Source organism: Anopheles marshallii, chromosome 2, assembly GCF_943734725.1.
Source record: "Anopheles marshallii chromosome 2, idAnoMarsDA_429_01, whole genome shotgun sequence".
In the NCBI taxonomy this organism is placed as follows: Eukaryota; Metazoa; Arthropoda; class Insecta; order Diptera; family Culicidae; genus Anopheles; species Anopheles marshallii.
In genome coordinates, this window is record NC_071326.1 from 61,500,715 (window position 1) to 61,521,725 (window position 21,011).

The 21,011-nt window shown below is 38.2% G+C and overlaps 2 protein-coding genes across 2 annotated transcripts in view; both read right to left on the reverse strand.

The window, feature by feature from the left end:
* The window catches only part of LOC128707756 (small conductance calcium-activated potassium channel protein), a 103,031-nt gene that overhangs the window by 42,471 nt on the left and 39,549 nt on the right, over positions 1-21,011 (reverse strand). The window lies entirely within an intron of this gene.
* On the reverse strand, positions 5,026-5,357 carry LOC128707757 (odorant receptor 67d-like). Its single transcript, XM_053802716.1, has 2 exons — positions 5,283-5,357; positions 5,026-5,214 (listed from the first exon to the last, which is right to left on the reverse strand). Exons 1-2 carry the CDS (start codon positions 5,355-5,357, stop codon positions 5,026-5,028), a joined length of 264 nt encoding a protein of 87 aa, XP_053658691.1.

Here is a 21,011-nt window from a genome sequence, read left to right on the forward strand (position 1 = left end):
TTGTATTTTTATGATGTAATATATGCTTCTGAAATTAAAACACTCAATACTATAAACAAAACTTGAGGCGCTTTCGATGCACACGATGCACATTCACTGCTTTATTCAGCGTAGAATATGTCTGTATTTTTGGGGTTTTCTTCTTTCCAATGTGACTGAACCGTCGTTAGACATAATGCACGTGATACGAGGCTCTATTTTATTCGTTTTATTCAGTTTGCAAATTGATCAGACGTTTTAGCCTATCACATACCTGCTTAGGAAACATGATATTTGTTTATTCTTGGGACATGGAACAATGTGTTTAACAGTGCACTGTAATCAGCTGTGTTAGGTCAGATAATCAATAATATTAGATAATAAAAAAACATAAATGTTGTCTAGTATTGAAACTATTAAATCTGTTTCTTCATCGGCACAACAAACTCAAGAGGTTTAGGCCTGCCGTTTCAGGCTTTCTGTGAATTTATTTACCCGAAGCTGGATTGTAAGTCCTGCGTACGGAGGATTCGCCCGGATGGTCCGGCTCGTTTGTGTGAAGACTGGCGCCGCTACTATCATGTCACCGGGCCGCCGAAATTGTCAAAATATCAATTATTACAATTATTAAATGAAAACACAAAAAGGAACTTTGTTGAGCTTTTAACAACTAGACAAAAATCCTGTATTCACACGCAAAAAGCAATTTTAGCATGTACTAGATTAATTGGTAAAGGATTTTTGGGCACAATCAGTGATGTGTGAAAATGAAGTATCATCACTAGAGTCAACATCCAAGAAATGGTATAGGTATTGGGAATTTCGCTCGATGAAGACTTTGTCACGAAATAATGCTGTTCATTTTTCATCGTACCTCTCCATGCGTCCGGTCGCGCACTGATCTGTTTCCGGTTCGGTTATGTTAGAGCCTTTTCAACTAGTAAACCTTTTCATTTTTCTTCGATACATTCTTTCCATGCCTTGGCGGTACGTCTCGTGTAGCTTCCAGATGAACAGGAATTCAGAAATTAATGGGAAAAACTCCCTGGTAAGTCTTGGACGGTGCAAATAACATGGGCTGATAATCGCAATTGATTGATTCGGGGATTGTGCTGATGTTGCACGTATAATCTATCATTTGTCAATGGTTCGGTGACGGTTACCAACCGATTTCCGGTTTGACGCCAATAAAGATTTATGAACCATGCTTGGTATACAATTTCTGTTTTTCTCGAGTTTTTTACTGCTTTGTTTTCATAATTGAAATGTCTGGGTTTGCCCGTCGTAAGAGATTGCTGCTAAGAAATCAGTCGCATTTATCTAATGTTGAGGTAAAATGCGCATCGGCTAGAGTAATTTTAATTTATTTTATTCGTGATTAAAGTATCTCTTCAATATCAAACATACAGGATGTGCGTACCAATATCGAGTAATTATAACGGATAGAAAGTTTTGCCAAAATGCCGTGTTTTTACATAAACAGCTATATTAACTATCTTATTCAAAAATCGATAATCGTTTCAATGTAGGCTTAGATACTGAATATTACCATGGGGCGACGTATAAAGGTTGCCGGATGGGGAGAGAAAGTCAAAACCTTGCGGATAATTAAAAAGAGAAGCTTTTTCTTCTGGTTCGGTACATTTATTTTATAAGCTTGGGATATTTTTGGTTCGTTTTTATCACTTTCTTTTTCTGAAGGAGGATTGTAGACGCAGTGTTTGAGTGTTTCATTTTCAATTAGTGGACAATTTTACCGCACCCTGTGAAAGCAAACCGATGTAATGTTTTAATAAGTATAAAGTAACAATAATATCAGTAATGAACACCTCTTTACATGTCATTGATTGATATTTTGATAATTGTATGATTATTATTTATAATTGTATAAATTGTTAAATCACTATTGTAATTGTTTTTAAGCAAGAGTTAAAAATGATATAGGCAAACTTTATAATTCGAGAACAGTCATGAAATCAGGAATCTTTACTCTCATAAAATACCAGAATATTGTTTGAATGACGTACAAACAAATAAATAAATATTAATAATGGTCTTGTATTGGGGGAAAACGATAAAATATAAGTCATATTTTAATCAAATAATAACAATAATTTGATACAGTTTTGATATCATTACAGCAGTACAAACATTACAAACTGTGAAGTTTCTTTGCAACGTATGCTAATGTAAACAGAAAACAATATTATAAGGTAGTACGCTTACTATTAGTTATGCGGAAATCCCTCATCTCCAAAAGCAACAAACACAGAACCTATAAAAATGTGCTCCATACGTCGCAAGAAAGTAAGTAAAATGTTTCCAAATAATACCAGAGCTCAATTTGCGTTGGTTTGATTAGTTGTTTGCTGAGCCACCACTACCGATTAAGATGATTAAGATTATTCGTCGATCGGTAACAAAGGGGAAAAAATCCTTAGTAGATTAGACTTTGATGAAATGTCACACCAAATCTCGCAAAATGGACAATGGAATGGGAAACAACGTACTTCGTCACATAGGAGATAAAGCGAGGTCAAGCAGACTGTAGGCAACATACTCAGAAAACTTCACTGATTTTTCGCCAATAACTTGGTTTTGCCATTCTTTTGCTTTCACTGGAGCTTAGAAGTTTAATTTGAACTAATGGGCAACGTTTAGTCGCGTTTATGTCCCGCTGGGTGTATCATCGTCCTATCATGCGAGGCGTCGCGGTCCTTACAACAGTTGAATTTGACGAAAAGAATGGGAGAGCAGCGCAAAGAAATTAGCATTTTATTTTCTTCACAGATGCTCGATTAAGCAAAATTAGTTCCGCCGTGAGTGTGGGTCGAGCTCCGACACCGGAATGAAGACGTGGATGCTTAACCGGTAGTATGTTTAATCTAGCGGCAATTTCCCGATAGTGCCCCAACGGTGGAAAGTGTTGGATAATTAAACGCAACTCCCGACGCCCGTTATCCACTTACAATCCTTTTGAGATGAAAGGTTTGTCGTACATGGTGCAGGAAAGGTGGTGTCGCTGCGGTAGAATATAGTTAAGATAAGATAATTGCATCTCTTTTGTACAGCTCAGCAGAGTCGCGGTAAGTTTTACGGTCGAATACATAAAGAATCTTTTAGCATAGGTACTGAAAAAGCAAAAATAGTGTATCGATTTGTTATTTTAGAGCAGAAATTAACTGAATATCTGGTATCATAAAGGTGTGTTAACTAAATATTTTTAATTTACGCAGTTTATAGTTGTCGACTTTCGAAACTATTGATAGCACCGTTATAAAAAAATACTTCAAGAAAGAAAATGAACTGTGATAACTGTCTCAATATGTAAATCTTGTATTCTTCAATTTCATAATAAAGCGAGGATCAATGAGTAATTATAACACGCTTCAAACCAATGAGATATTACAGATTCGTGTAAGTTTAAAATCGTTAATTAGTTTTTGTTCAGGAATTCGTAAAATAGATTTCTTAGATATTCCAATGTTATAATACTACTTGGAAAATTTCATCAACATCAATGCAAAGAAGTAGATCATTTGCATTATATATAGAAATATATATTTTATACATTATTATACAAATATATATTTTCAATAAATACCAACCACTAGGCATACAGTGATAAAGAGGAGGGACAATCAAACGGGCCCATAGACATACAATATTCTGCTCATGATGTCGATGTTCATAGTGAAATCTATCCAAGCGGTTATACATGACTTCAAAGAACTTGCGGTAGCGTAGAGCTGTGTAGAATTTAGCTACACCCTAGTAAAAGGAAGTCAATCATTCAACAAATAGCTGAACACACTTGTTAAAATTGACTTGAATTCAATTTGCAACCGTTGACTAAAATAAGCAGTAGGACATAGATCAAGCAATAAGTACAAGCTGATATTTTTTCTATCTTTATTTCATGTGTTATGTATGCTCATATGCTCTACAAAAAACATGGGATGTATCACACATGTGATCATTTTTATTGAAGTTAGTATGTCTTGCATAACTGAGATATGCAAATAACTAAATAATATGGCAATTTGCGATAGTTTAATGTCACAGTAAAAGTGTTGTTTTAGGGGTGGCCCGGTGGCATGATGGTAGCGGCACCGGTCTTCACACGAACGGACCGGACCAATATCCCATCCGGACCAATCCCTCGTAGCAAGGACTGACTATCCGGCTACGTGGAAAAATAAGTCGATACGGCAAGGCCATTCTAACGAAAAAATAAAATAAATAAAAGTGTTGTTTTATGAATAGATACGCTTGCCATAGTTTGATTTTCTTCGCCGAGGTAATAAGTGGAGAGTGGGAAGCCTTAAAACGATTCACTATGTCTGAAAAATTAAACCATTACCATTGTTGAAAAAGATAATGAAAAATGTTTATAAGTTACAATCAATATTGCCATGTTATACATGCATTATACATGTACAATCTTCAGCTGAAAAAGCGTTTGATTGATGGGTTAATGTGCAAAATGATGTAAAAAAACTGCTTTAAACAAAAATTTGTTAAAAATCAAAAGATTCCTTTAACATTTTTGCCGTAAAATATGCATCATATAAAAACACAATTAATAATAAGGATTGAAAACTTAAGTAGTCGAATTCAATTCAACATTTTTAAGGGAAGTTGTGATAACGAGTACATGTGTTCTGATAAAAGAAAATTTTAAAGCGAAATTAACGGCATACCTTTTATTTGAACGTGCGCGTTGTTCTTTTATTTATAAAATGATATTATAATATTTATTAAATGAGCGTTCGGTTATTTTTTTATTTTTCAAGCAAAGATCTGGTGTAGTTGCTATGTTTAAATCCATTTCAACATCAATCTTGAAAGTGAATATTTTGGATCTTTTAAGAAGTTCCTGCATAAATGCTGCAGATTTGCAATTAACAATTCTTCAATCGTATATTGTTACAGAGCTGTTGTAACGATTTTATGATTTCATTCAAAAAAGCTCATCAACATCATAGCAAAAGCGTAAATCTTTTGCACTATCTGCAAGAGTAGAGGAACATATGAAATAAACATTTAATTTGAACACATACCAGTTGTTACACTTACAGCGATAAAGAGAACGACATTTAATGGGGCCATACTTGCAACAGTCATTTCGATAGCATGTTGACTTTTGTGAAACATTATCATAAAGTCCTTTTTTTCTATGCGATCCATCAGATACCACAACGAGTTGTAGAATGCTTGTTCAATTTCCTCATTCTATAAACAAGAAGTGAATTATTTAAGAGAGATGTTAATTACACACATTACACATATTCCATCTTAACCTTGAAGCTGAGAATGGTTCCGAGGAGACAGAGCTCAAACAGTTGAATAAAAACTGCGATCGCTAACGCGTACATGGTAAAGCTATTGCTCACATAGCAACCAAATAAAGCACCAGTTAGATTGAAAACGATCGATGCTACCTGTACCCAGTTGTTGAGATAGTAACGCTTCTCAAGGTCATTTTCATACCTGGAATATCGGAGAGAGTTTGCGGATAGTATGAAAATGGATACACTCAGATGCAAACTTAGTAAAGCATAATCACTCTAAAACGCGTTGATGCAGTAGCAGTATCTCACGCAGTTTCGATTTGACTGCAATTCGATCGTCGGAGTTCTCTGCGTCCAGGAGGGTGTCGTTCATTTCATCAATTTTATTCTTTAGGACATCGGCATATCCTGCCATACTGGTGACAAACAGTATTAAAACACTTTCCGCAGCTAGGAATCCGGCAAGTCCTACTACCATGAGATAGTACTGTATGGCAATATTAAGCAGAAAGTGTGATGTAATTTCCGGGTCGGTAAAGGCAATGATAATGGCGTATGGTAACACTTTTTCCCCTTTCAGTATGTATTGCACAACCGGAGTTACAGCTAGAATTAAGCCAGATGCAACGAATTGTATCTTGATCAGCTTTGTCACCATACAAATCCGTTCCATGAGTAAGAGAAGCGTTGCATTATTCTGCTCATGATGTCGATGTTCGTAGTGGAATCTATCCAAGCGATTGTACATGACTTCAAAGAACTTGCGGTAGCGTAGAGCTGTGTAGAATTTAGTTATACCCTAGTAAAAGGATGTCATTCATTCAGTAAATAGATGAATACCCTTGTTTAACTGCTTGTGTTACCTGTATAAAAAGGCCATATATGGCTGCAGATTCCATTAGTTTGACCAAGTTAGGCCAGTAGTACCATACGGTGTAAAATTCACTTAATAAAGAGATAGCAGTTCCGATCATTGTGACTATGGTTAATATATTCGGTTTATAGTTAGGCTCCATGATATCCAGACCGACAAATGCAGCGTACCATCGTATAGAGTTAAGATTTTTCACATATAAATCGTGTGACAGTTTAAACTTCATTTTACTTTGACTCTCAACCATTGACTGAAATGAGCAGTAGCACAGAGATCAAGCAATAAGTACAAGCTGATATTTTTGCTATCGCTATTTCATGTATTATGTATGCTCAAATGCGCTACAAAAACATGGGAGGTACCACAGTTGTGATCGTTTTACAGTCACGTGTGATCCAAGTTAGTACTGCGTTGAACAAAAAAAAATCTGCTTATTGTACAACGTTAGTTGAAATGTGACGTTTTAAAATGATTTTAATTTTTTTTTGTGCAGAAACGGTTCGCACAACATTATTTTTTTATAGAGATATTGCATAGAAAATGCTGCCACGTGGTAGAGACCCAAGCACACTCTCCTTTGTGTCTTTTAAAGTTGGGATGTCGCTCGAATTTAGGGAGAAGGCGTTCTCGTCATCCATCTGGCATACCGGAACTGTTTTTCGTGAATTCACGGACCACCGAACGACTGACACCACACAGAATTTTTGGCACCAGACATCACGCGACCCTTGTGCTGGCTCACGATTGTGATCATCCCGTGCCACTGCCGGTTTCAACTTCGGTAAAAAGGACCACAACAAACTCGTGGAGTCTCTATCGCACATTGACTGGTCCTTCATCGAAGATGCTGACAACTTCGACGACGCCGTCATCTTGTTCAACCATGTGATCGTCGCAACTTTCCCCCTGTGTTGTCCTTCCCTTAAACCTGCTCCATGTCCCCTATGGTCGGACCGAACACTACGGGTTATAAAGTCAAATAAAAATCGAGCGCTTCACAGCCACCGCCGTAACCGTACCTCTATCTCTCTACGCATCCGGCGCCTACCGCGCTTACAACCGGCTTTGTTACGCATCATATGTAGTGAGATTGCAAAACTGCTTTCCCGTTGACCCTAGGTCTTTCTGGTGCTTCATGAACTCGCGTCGAAAACAAAATGGCATCCCTTCTACGATACCCTTGAATGTCGATTATGCTTCCACTCCCTCCGAACAAAGCCACCTTTTCGCCAAACATTTTTCCAGGGTGTTTGTTGACTCAGCACCTCAAGCAGAACATCGCCTCTGGTTGTCGGTCTCTATGACACTCTTCATGACGTCTTCTCCCTAAATCATGTTTCCATTGATCTAACTAATGTGCTGTCCTCCTTTTCTAAACTTGAAATGTCCTACTCTCCCGGCTCTGACGGCATACCCTCGTCTATCCTAAAAAAGTGTGCTCCCTTCTTCGCCCCCTCTTGACACGCATCTTTACCAGATCAATTCAAGAGGGTTCCTTCCCATCTATCTGGAAATGTGCATGGCTGATCCCTATCCATAAAAAGGGTGACCGCTCCGTATGTTCGAATTACCGCGGTATCTCATTGCTTTGTTCCCCATCAAGGGTCCTGGAAGCCACAGTACATTTCTTCATTCTTCCTGTGGTTATCTCCCACCGATCCTCTCAACAACATGGATTTATCCCTAAACGTACTACTTCCTCCAACCTTATGTGTCTTGTATCCTCTGCCTTCGCGAATATGGTTTCCGGCCGCCAAACCGATGCAGTTTACATGGATTTCAGAGCGGCCTTCGACAGCCTTCCACTGGATCTTCTGGTGGCCAAACTTGAAAAGCTTGGATTCGGGGGTCGACTACTGGCCTAGTTGGAATCATACCTCAACGACAAATCGTATAGAGTTAAGGTGTTGTCCTGTTTTTCGGACTCCTTTATTGGTTCAGGAGTCCCACAAGGGAGCGTCCTCAGTCCACTCTTATTTTTGTTATTTGTCAATGATTGTATGTTCTCCCTCCTACCCGGATGGTCATCTGCTCTACGCGAACGACCTCAAAGTTTTCCTTCCTGTGAAATCGTCAGCGGATTGCTGTTCCCTACAAACTTTCTTCAACAACTTTTCCGTTTGGAGTCGTAATAATGGCCTGGTACTTTGTCCCGATAAATGTTGTGTAATTTCGTTCGGAAGATCTATGGTTCCATTCAGCTAAACCCTTCATGACACTGAGATAAGTCGAGTGTATTCAGTAAAAGACGTGGGAGTGTGGCGGGATGAATCACTCTCTTTCAATGCACATGTGGATCACGTTATAGCCAAGTCCAACAAATCCCTAGGTCTATTTGCCAGACTTTCCTCCGAACTGAGAGACCCTTTCTGTCTGAATGCTTTGTTCTGTTGTTGGGTTCGATCCTCCTCGGACTATATTGCCGTTGGCTGGTCTCCTCCAGGCTCGACAGCAATGGTCAGACTGGAGAGTGTGCAGCGAAGATTCACCCGAGTTCGTTTCGTTCGGCTGTTCGTCGCTTCCTTACGGGTTACCAACTGGCTCCTCCTTCCTTCCTTTCCTCCTCTCATCCATCCCTCTTTACGCCCCATCTCGCTGTCTGCGCGACTGACCCCCCTTATACATCCCATCCCGCCATACGCGATACAGTTCAAACGCACCCTTTATCAGAGCGCTTTCTGACTTCAATAGCTCATATCACCTGTTCGAATACAATGTCCCTGCGTCCCACTTCCTTTCACTTCTACGCGAGTCCACCTCCCATCATCCTCATTAGTGTTTTGTTTAATCTATTAAATTCCTTTCTTCCCCACATCCCTTAGCTAATAAGACATATTTGTAAAACCCTTGCGACAAATTAATTTCAAATAAATAAAAATATTTTATTGCGTTATTTATTAACTTATTCAATCATTTTTTCACATAATTTCCGCTAAACAATTTCAATCAAATGTTTGTTTTTATATACGGTTTATTTGATTCGTCCGTTTGCTAGTTTGATGTAGACTAGCGCCTTGCTGAATGGAGAGCAGTATGAAATGTTCGACAATAGTTTCGGACAATCAAGAGCGAACAAACTAATACTGTACTAACATGTGGGATGGCGAGCCTTGGTGATATATTGGTAGCTGCGCCGATCTTCACACGACAGGGCTGGCACAACTAGCATAGATAGAGCTCATCATAGAGCTCATCACTGTAGCGACTCCTTCATTTCCGTCCACACTTACTGGGTCAAAAATTCTTCTGAGCATCTTACTTGGCATACGGCTGAGTAGAGATGTTTCATCAGGCTGTAGAAGGACCGGTTTGCAGCCAGCACCCTAGCGCGTATCTCAACATCAATGTTGTTGTCGGTGTTAACATGTGACGCAGGTGTACATGTAAAATACCATCTTTATTGGGTCTCAGTACCGCTCAGTACCGATAAAACTATTCTATAGTTCTATAGCCAACTTAAGGTAAAGCGCGTCGGTCAGAAATACCGGGATAATGGAATAGCAGACAACGACACTTGACCGTAAACAGATTAGTGGACTTCTGCCCCAGGCTGAGACCACAAAACGGTTGTTGAGCCAGATGAAGTAAGTAAGAATGATTTTTTATTATTATTACTACCAAGCTGAAATAGGACAATAAAAGTCTTGCTAGGACAATAAAATGTTAAAATAAAACAAATCTTATGTGTAGCTGTTATGTTTCAAATTCTAGAAAATAGTATTATTCCGGTGGACGTTTGGAAATATAGTTAAAAAATAAAGTTGTTTCTATGTGTACTATTACAAACAGTTGTGATGTATGAATTCAATCAAAAAGGCTCATCAACATCATAGCAAAGGCGTAGATCTTTCGCATTATCTGCGGAAAAAGGAATATTGGAACATATTAGATTGATATTCGATTTTACTTACACCTCGTGGTACTCTTACAGCAACGAAAAGCACAATATTTAACTTAGCCATATTTGCAACAGTCATTTCAATAGCATGTTGACTTTTGTGAAACATTATCATAAAGTCCTTTTTTTCTATGCGATCCATCAGATACCACAACGAGTTGTAGAATGCTTGTTCAATTTCCTCATTCTATAAAAAAGAAGTGAATTATTTAAGAGTGATGTTAATTACACACATTACACATATTTCATCTTAACCTTGAAGCTGAGAATGGTTCCGAGGAGACAGAGCTCAAACAGTTGAATAACAACTGTGATCGCTAACGCGTACATGGTAAAGCTATTGCTCACATAGCAACCAAATAAAGCACCAGTTAGATTGAAAACGATCGATGCTACCTGTACCCAGTTGTTGAGATAGTAACGCTTCTCAAGGTCATTTTCATACCTGGAATATCGGAGAGAGTTTGCGGATAGTATGAAAATGGATACACTCAGATGCAAACTTAGTAAAGCATAATCACTCTAAAACGCGTTGATGCAGTAGCAGTATCTCACGCAGTTTCGATTTGACTGCAATTCGATCGTCGGAGTTCTCTGCGTCCAGGAGGGTGTCGTTCATTTCATCAATTTTATTCTTTAGGACATTGGCATATCCTGCCATACTGGTGACAAACAGTACTAAAATACTTTCCGCAGCTAGGAATCCGGCAAGTCCTACTACCATGAGATAGTACTGTATGGCAATATTAAGCAGAAAGTGTGATGTAATTTCCGGGTCGGTAAAGGCAATGATAATGGCGTATGGCAACACTTTTTCTCCTTTCAGAATGTATTGCACAACCGGAGTTACAGCAAGCACGAAGACAGGTAAGACAAATTGTAGCGTGATCAGCTTTGTCACCATACAAATCCGTTCCATGAGTAAGAGAAGCGTTGCATTATTCTGCTCATGATGTCGATGTTCGTAGTGGAATCTATCCAAGCGATTGTACATGACTTCAAAGAACTTGCGGTAGCGTAGAGCTGTGTAGAATTTAGTTATACCCTAGTAAAAGGATGTCATTCATTCAGTAAATAGATGAATACCCTTGTTTAACTGCTTGTGTTACCTGTATAAAAAGGCCATATATGGCTGCAGATTCCATTAGTTTGACCAAGTTAGGCCAGTAGTACCATACGGTGTAAAATTCACTTAATAAAGAGATAGCAGTTCCGATGATTGCAACAATGGTGAATATATTCGGTTTATAGTTAGGCTCCATGAAATCCAGACCGATAAATGCAGTGTACCATTGTATAGAGTTAAGATTTTTCACATATAAATCGTGTGACAGTTTAAACTTCATTTTACTTTGACTCTCAACCATTGACTGAAATGAGCAGTAGCACAGAGATCAAGCAATAAGTACAAGCTGATATTTTTGCTATCGCTATTTCATGTATTATGTATGCTCAAATGCGCTACAAAAACATGGGAGGTACCACAGTTGTGATCGTTTTACAGTCACGTGAGATCCAAGTTAGTACTGCGTTGAACAAAAAAAAATCTGCTTATTGTACAACGTTAGTTGAAATGTGACGTTTTAAAATGATTTTAATTTTTTTTTGTGCAGAAACGGTTCGCACAACATTATTTTTTTATAGAGATATTGCATAGAAAATGAGAGACATTATTGAAACGATTACAATTCTTTGAAAATTTCATATAATAAGCCGTTATATCACTTAAAACATACAGTGTAAAAAGTTTAGGTTACAACGTCACATACATCAACAAGCGGGGAAAAAAATTGAAAATGTTTTACAACTCATTCAATCATTTTTTCACATAATTTCCGCTAAACATTTTCAATCAAATGTTTATTTTTATATACAGTTTACTTGATTCGTCCTTTTGCTAGTTTGATGTAGGCTAGCGCCTTGCTGAATGGAGAGCAGTATGAAATGTTCGACAATAGTTTCGGACAATCAAGAGCGAACAAACTAATACTGTACTAACATGTGGGATGGCGAGCCTTGGTGATATATTGGTAGCTGCGCCGATCTTCACACGACTGGGCTGGCACAACTAGCATAGATAGAGCTCATCATAGAGCTCATCACTGTAGCGACTCCTTCATTTCCGTCCACACATACTGGGTCAAAAATTCTTCTGAGCATCTTACTTGGCATACGGCTGAGTAGAGATGTTTCATCAGGCTGTAGAAGGACCGGTTTGCAGCCAGCACCCTAGCGCGTATCTCAACATCAATGTTGTTGTCGGTGTTAACATGTGACGCAGGTGTACATGTAAAATACCATCTTTATTGGGTCTCAGTACCGCTCAGTACCGATAAAACTATTCTATAGTTCTATAGCCAACTTAAGGTAAAGCGCGTCGGTCAGAAATACCGGGATAATGGAATAGCAGACAACGACACTTGACCGTAAACAGATTAGTGGACTTCTGCCCCAGGCTGAGACCACAAAACGGTTGTTGAGCCAGATGAAGTAAGTAAGAATGATTTTTTATTATTATTACTACCAAGCTGAAATAGGACAATAAAAGTCTTGCTAGGACAATAAAATGTTAAAATAAAACAAATCTTATGTGTAGCTGTTATGTTTCAAATTCTAGAAAATAGTATTATTGCGGTGGACGTTTGGAAATATAGTTAAAAAATAAAGTTGTTTCTATGTGCACTATTACAAACAGTTGTGATGTATAAATTCAATCAAAAAGGCTCATCAACATCATAGCAAAGGCGTAGATCTTTCGCATTATCTGCGGAAAAAGGAATATTGGAACATATTAGGTTGGTATTCGATATGTAGCGTAGAGTTGTGTAGGATTTAGCTATGCCCTGCTAGAAAGGACATCAATCGTACAGAAGCTGTTTTTTTTATAAACTCTTGTTTTATTTTTTATCCGTATAAATGTACCATAAATGACTGCAGATTCCATCAATTGGACTTTATTAGGCCAGTAGTGTGCAAATGGCAACACAGTGACTATGTTCGATATATAGTCAGGCTTCATTATATTCAGACCGACATATGCAGCGTACCATCGCAGAACACATATAAGAAGTTTTGTCTGTTCAACATTAAGGTATATTTTTCCTGCATGGTATGTGGTATGTGGGACCTTCATAATAATAATACATAAAATGCATTTGCTACTCTCTCGAGCATTGATTTAGTTTAGCACTTACTGACAAATTGCCGGTTAATTCTGCGTAGGTGTTTCGAATGAATAATTAAACGGTAGCAGCGATTAATTAGTGCGGTTGGTAGTTCAAGTTGTGTTACAGCTGTGGGAAACCAGATCAGAAGAGTGACTTGCCTTGATGTTAGCGTTCGCCATAATTTATGACTGTTAGTTGGATAGCACTTTCGTTAATTATCGTAGATGTGATGTTAAGACGTTTTGTGATAAAATGTTAATTGGTTAGAAACAAGAACGATGTTGTAGTGATGAACCTACATAATTTGTTTTTATTTATTTAAAAACGGACAGAGCGTATAATACCTAGGAAGGTGTTATAAGTTGTGTATTATTTTAACCATAACTGCATTATTGCACCCACATCCTTCTGACAGTTGATATCTTTCGGGAAAGCTATTTGTTTTGGATTCACTCACGTTGGTGTACTCACGTATACTAAATTTGGTAACACATGTAACACACCAAAGCTAAGAACTGCAATGATTTCTTTGCATTAGAATCTAATAGTAAAATTACATGAGGGCTCATCCAATTATTACGTAACGCATAAATTCTCAATTTTTGACGCCCTGCCTTATCGTAGCAAATCGTAACACTCTATTAATTAGCAACCTCATCTATTACCTTCTTAATATTTCGTCAACTTGCTAAAAAAAACTAAGCTATCCATTAAATTTGATCGCATTGCGTAAATGCAAAACAATACAAACATATTGTTTTATAAAATCTGTAAGTTACGTTAAATTGTAGTTTATACGCTGATGCTAATAATTCGGTTTACGGTAGCGGTTTTACGATAGTGTTTGTGTTTGTTATCGGTTAGTTCATATCTTTCATCAGTGCAATTGTCATGATAGCCCTCGATCAGGCTAACTAAACCGATGCCAGATTCTTGATAGAGAAGGCAATTTCCGGAAGACATTTCGCATCCCTATCTCCAACCATCACAGATCCGAAAGGAACGACCATTCCGCAATCACTGATCGTCAACCGCTAAAGATGATGCAGATCTTTGTCATCCATTAAAACAAGAGATTATGCGAGAACTAATTTATTTATGAGCATTAGTGGCTAGTCTTTTGGTAATTTTCTTCTAATAATTGTTTCAAAATTATAGAATGACTATGTCCACTATGGTGCTTTAATTAAAATTTTAACTTTAAATAAGGTTGTGTGGTTTAGCAGAAAATGTTTATAAGTAAAACTTAAAAATTTAAAATACTTGTTTCTCCTGCGTTGGCAAATAAGTGAAGTCGAGCTGGATTGCAACTTCAATATTTGTTTAGTATGTTGGAACAAACCTGATACGTTATGGAATTTTTCTTTCTTAAAATACTTCGAGGAAACTGCCATTTGTCAGACCTTGACATTAAAGCTATGTTTGCTATGGATAGCAAAAGCTCTGTAACGATCTTTCTGTTCTTCTATCAAGAGTTCGATGTACAGCGAATGGTGTGGCGCAAAAAAAGAGAATTTTCGAAAAACAAATAAAAGATGTTGTCTGTTCAGCCTCAAGTGAACTAGTTAAGAACATACCACTGTATGTGTGAATGATTGGTTGTTAAAAGGAAGATTGGTGTGCTGCAAAAGGATTTAATTTGTCGTGAATCTGATTACAAGCACGGATTTCTTGAAAATCTGTCACATCTTTGTATGAAGAAATCGCTCAAAAGCTTCTCAGTCACGGAGTTCTGATGTATTTGCTATAGCAATCTCTTAGCAAAATGACCCAGAACAAAGCCTTTTTATTCAATGGCATCGTTTCAATCTATATGAGTTTTATTCTATCACAAACTACGTATCTCTTTTGTTGGGAGCGGCGAATTACTTATAGTGTGATTGCTTGTTTTTTTAAATATGAGTTTTTTGCTTTCATGGTTGGATTAACACTACTATCGACTGCGGCGTCCGGTTTGATGTACTTGTTCAACTAATATTCCGGAATTTGAGCATGTACAAAGCCAAAAAAAAAGATTGTCAGGAGAGTTCGGTTAACGTGGAAGAATCAGATGATTTTAAAAATATATAACTAATAGAAAAACGATTCAAGATATCCCTATTACAGCAATGACAATATTGTATCCTATACCAATTTAAAAGGTAAAACGTTTCTAACCGCACCATGATGATCTCACACAAATAGAACTGTGAGAAGGAAGGAAGATATAAAACTGTACGAGTTGTTGTTGAGTCTTCATGGTTCAAAATGCATGGTTATTGATGAACCCGGAAAGGAAATGGGTCATTTGAGAATGAAACCGTCTTCGCAGGCTGATGTAAATCGTTTGCCGCTGTGCAATTTATTTCCAAGGGTCAGTTTCTGCGGGAACTCGACGTACGTGCATGTGTAACAAAATATTGAATATTGTTGGAAATGTTTTCTTACCCTCAGTTCTTTGTAATGTTATTCTGTTATCAGGTATTGAGAATGGCAAAATATTTTGGTATGGTATTCTGTAAACATATGCTTTCTGAAACCAGCGATCCATTGAGATTCAACGTTCTTATCGATTTTTAAATAATTTATTACTGTGTCCAAAAAGTAAGGTGACATTGGATGTCAAATTTCGCGCGCCATAAGAAGATAGATATGTATGTTTTTGACAGATCTGCTACGTTTCAAGTCACAACATCAACACGGCTAGGAGTAACAATTTGTTTTCGGAGCTGCGCCAAGTGTTTTTGTCCATATTGACCATGTCCAAGTTTGTGGAGCAGCGCGCATGTATCAAATTGTATATATGTATCGCATGTATCAAATTGTTTGTGCAATGAAATAAACGCTGCGGAAACATGGCGGATGTTACAAAAAGCCTTCGGGGAAGAACCTATGTCGAAGAAAAATGTGTACAAATGGTACAGTGATTTCAAGAATGACCGTGAGAAGATTGAAGACGAAGAACGTCCGGGGAGAGCATCCACCTCGACCGACGACGCCCACGTTGTCCAAATCAAGGATTTGGTGGTCAACAATCGTCGGTAGACGATACGAGACCTTTCGGAAAGTGTTGGGATTTCCAAAGCCTCGGTCAACACCATTTTGAAAGATGTTTTGGGGTTGAAGCGGGTGAAGTCTCGCCTGGTGCCGAAATGCCTGAATCTGCTTCAACAGCGGAATGGCGTTGAAGTCTGCAAAACAATGCTGGCAGACTACGCTAGAAAGCTGAAATCGATTATATCTGGCGACGAAACGTGGATTTACGTATACGACCCGGAAACAACGAACCAGTCCAGCGAGTACCGTTCTCCGAACAAACCGAGGCCCAAGAAGTCGCGCCAAAGCCGGTCGAAAATCGAGGTGATCCTGACGGTATTCTTTGATTACCGTGGGGTGGTTCACAAGGAATTTCTTCCGAAAGGGCCAAATGGTGAACAAAGAGTATTATCTAAGCGTAATGCGGCGGTTGCGGAGCTTCATCCGGCGAAAGCGGCCGGATTTGTGGAAAAACAACAGCTGGTTTTTGCACCACAATAATGCGCCTTCCCATATGGCCATCATTTTGAGGGATTTTTTCGCAACAACGGGAACCCTTATTATTCCGCAACCGCCGTATTCGCCAGGCACCAGCCGACTTCTGGCTGTTCAACAAACTAAAACGGCCGCTTCGGGGACACCGTTTTGACACTATCGAGGAGATAGAAGCCGCAGCGACGGCGGAACTAAAGGACATCCCAGCATCCGCGTTTTCCACCTCCTTCGAGGAGTGTGAGAGGAAGAGGTGCATTGCATCGGAAGGGGATTACTTCGAAGGTGATGACCTTCATTTGGTCTAAAAAAAACCATTTAAGAAAAAAAACGTAGTCATTTTATTTTTCGGACACAGTAGCACTAATACATTTTTGCAAAGTTTCAAGCTATTCGTAACGTTGAGTTTCTCATTGAGATTTTATCATTATTGCGTCTTCAATGACATTTCTATGCTATTCTTTTCAATTTGCATTTTGTCCCGTCTAAAGTCTTTATAAGCCACGTAAACAACTACACTATCATGTAATTTCTTTGTTTTAGAATACGTTTTCTGGAATTATTGTTTCCAAGTCATTATTGATTCTCCCGAATCACCTCACAAACAGATGGTTAGCCACAAGTGCCTCTTATCGCCTCGTAGCACTATGCTCAGCTGTTCATCTAGTTGTTCACAACTCTCCAAATTCACAGAAAGTACTACGAACTTGAACGAATGTTGCAGAATGTATCTCTTGCCAGTAAAATAATATACTCGGCTTCCTTTTGGCCAAAAAACAACAGTCCAACACCACACGCCCATCGATAACGCGTTCAAACGAATTCACTGCGAATGAATCGTATAAACCTGACGGACGAACCGGAATGAAATTCATTTGTGGAAGGCGCAAGGGCAAGGGCAACAAAGATCTAGAATAGGGCCCGCCACTGGTCGCTCGTTTGGGATAGAGTTCTCTTTTTACATCCCTCTGGAGAATGGGACTGATAAGTTTTATTCTATCCCATCGGCCCATCGTGCGCGTTTGTTCGTAGCGCTGGACCGTTTGCCAAATGCTGGGGTTCAGCAACAGCAGCACCAGCAGCATAGCAGTAAAAGGATGATTCGAGATGAGAAGAAGGATAACGGGAGGGCTAACGCGACACCTACCGATATCTCGATGGTGATGACAGGCAATCGGCAGGCGGAAGTATGTGAAGCGGACGGGTCAACTTAAAAGGACGGCCAGTAAAATGTGGAATCTCGTTATCATTCATTACAACGTCCCGTCAGCTTCGTTCTTGTGCAGCTCTTAAGATGTCCTTTTTTTTGCGCTGCCATCCGGTATGTAGTGGTATGTTAGAACGTTGTTGTATTCGTCGAATTCTTTACCCCGCCTTTTATTTCTTTACCGAAGAAAATATTTTTTTCCTGCATTTGCTTTCGATTCTTAGTCACTTGCCACGCTGAAAAGCACTTTGGTAAATTTGAAATTGTGTTTTCCCTCTCACTTTTACATCAGTTGTTTAGTTTTAGCGGTTTGTATGTGGAATTTCTGCAACGATTTACAGGTTCTGTGGAACCTTAGTGAGGTTTATAAAAAGGCACGAATTTTAATGGTGCAAATGGCTGCAAAAGCATTACGTTGTTTTTGTGGCGACGATTGAATCGGACGGGTAAAATTCAATTTTTGATAAGCGAAACATTTTCTTCTTTTACCACGTGCGGTAACCTCGCATTATAAAGTATTTAATCCACTGCGCTGGTCATACTTTGTTTCATTCGATTGTGTGTTTTGATATAATGATACAATAACTAGATACATAATTTTAATAATTATAATAATATGAGCGTTTCAAAGACTTTTTTTGTACGTCCTGTTGTTATAATTTACAATATTATTTCAGTAAAAACGTATTAGATTTACTTGAATGAGTTAATAATTGAAAACTTATTTAGTTTATCAGAAAATCAGTGTGAAAAGTGTAAAAATAAAAAAATAAAATTTGATAAAATTAACCATACCTGTGTTTATATGTTTTTCTTCTTCTTCTTCATTGGAACAACAATCTCCAGGGGTCTAAGACTGTCATTTCTGGCTTTTTTTACTTTATTTATCCATAGCTGGATAGTCAGTCCTGCGTACGTGGTCTACGGGGATTGGTCTGGATGGAATTTTGGTCCGGTCTGTTCGTGTGAAGACCGGCACTGCTACCATCATGCCATCAGGCCGTCCTTCATCATATGTTTTTACTTTGCTTTATTTCACTTAAACATTAAATTTCATGAAGTGTAAGTGGGGTTTTTATACATTTTTGTTTTGCATCACTTTTTTATTATGGCAATCGTGTATGGTACATATATTAAGTAAAATTTCTACGCAACGCTATCTACTTTCACACGAAATGTGGGTTACTGGTACTACATTGTTTTTTATGATGGAAAGTTTCCTGTGGGATGAAAATAAAAATTACTTTCAAACCAACAATGGTGACTACCTCCTTGTTTTTACCAACCACCCGAAGTTATTAAGGCGTAACGAGTAACGGGCACTGTTGTCAACACTGTGGTACGGGGTTTAAGTACATAAATTAAATTTACGACTTTCGGGATACCGGCCGGTCGGTCTTCCTTATCTACCACATATAATGGTTGAATGCAAAGTAATGAACATCGGCCTGCGGTCGGAGGGCTTTTGCCGTGGGTCAGTCTTAAGTGGACCGGATTTATGGAGGATCAATTGCGTGGTGAAATATGGTTACACAGTATCAGCAGCCTTGTAGTGGGTTGAAACGGCAATCCCTTTCTTAGATGACATATGCTAGACTAGGTCGTGCTAACCGTGAATATTTTGCAAACATTGCTTTGCGCATCGGTAAACTTATTGGACGCTTTCATAGTTTCAGACAGAATGTGCAAAAAATTGTCTAAAATTAGTGATGAAACGAAACATTTATGATTATTTTTTCTTTTCCTTCTATCGTTGTTGAAATTTTAATGCGGGTCAAGCGAGTGTTAATCTTGTTTGGTCATAGGTTGTTAAGCATCTTGATTTAATTAGACAGCGGGTGGAAACACCGTTTCTTGTCTTCTCACAGGGATATCAACTATCAAAAGCGCCTCGTGAATAGTATTGCTAATATTTAGTCTTCACGGTTCCCAAAACTGCTGATTCAAAATGAAAAAGAAAACAACAATGCTACCATTTTTGGCCTTTGACGATATGGTAAACACTTTGCATTTAATTAGAAAGTTACCCGAAAGTTTCTTCAAGTGTCAGAATACATGAATGCCACGTAGCGCACCATTTATATGTGTTTTCCTTCGCATACTAACGGTGGGCTGTGTACAAAGAGAAACGATTTTAATAAACCATATATCAAAGCATTCTTCATGCTGATGTTTATTATTAAAATCAACTGGCATCTTCAACATGGCAGGACAGCCGAACTTTGTCGAAAATGGTTTGCAACCCTCATAATGCTATTCGTCGCATCGGTTTATTTGAAGCCCTTCTTTGCAAGGATGCTGGTGTGCTGCGACCGGGTGACTATCACAGTGTAAAGGTGATACTCACGTATGGGGCGTTAGGATAGTTTCCGGTCTCTATTAAGTCACTCAACCGAGAGAAAAATGTTGCGCCATGGTGTTAGCTGAAATATTATCAGTGGAAAGTTTGCTCACGAAAATAGTTTCGCTTTGTGGATTGATTTCACAGCATGGACCATGCCTGCAGTCGGTGATGTATTCGTAAATGTTTTGAGAGCTGCGAAAGTGATCAAAGAGGTTTGTGTGAATGAAGTCCACTGTGAAACCAAAGTGTTCCTAAAATATCGGTATCGGTATAAATATATAGTACCGTAAACATTTACGGATGCTTGCAAAATATATTTTATGGTCTATTTTTTTATTATAGCAAATTGTGTGCTATGTTGTTCATATGATCAAATCTTTATGAAAAAAGGTTGCTATTTACATCGAGAAATTTTTAATTTTTCTATACTTCACCAAAAAAATTCTTATGGTTTCTTGTTGAGTTTTTGGATACTTTAGAAAAACGTCGTCGTACCAGAATAGGTAAAAAATAGTTTAGTAAGAAATAATTTAATTGTATTTAAAGCATAGAATGGTTTTGTTAATATAGATTAATAATCGAGATTCTGATGTTCAACATAATTCTATCACTAATAAGATACATCATCCACGTTTTTAACCGCTTCCGATTAAATGTACCTAAATATAAAAAAGAATTCATACTTTGTCGACTATCTTCTAGACAACGTCAACGCGATTAACCGCTAAATCAACGTTCAAT

Bases quoted from the DNA above. Each gene is read 5' to 3' on its own strand.
- LOC128707757 (XM_053802716.1), bottom strand. From the start codon at position 5,357: ATGTACGCGTTAGCGATCGCAGTTTTTATTCAACTGTTTGAGCTCTGT. The intron at 5,215-5,282 runs GTTAAGATGGAA...TCTTGTTTATAG, and splicing joins GAACCATTCTCAGCTTCAAG to AATGAGGAAATTGAACAAGC.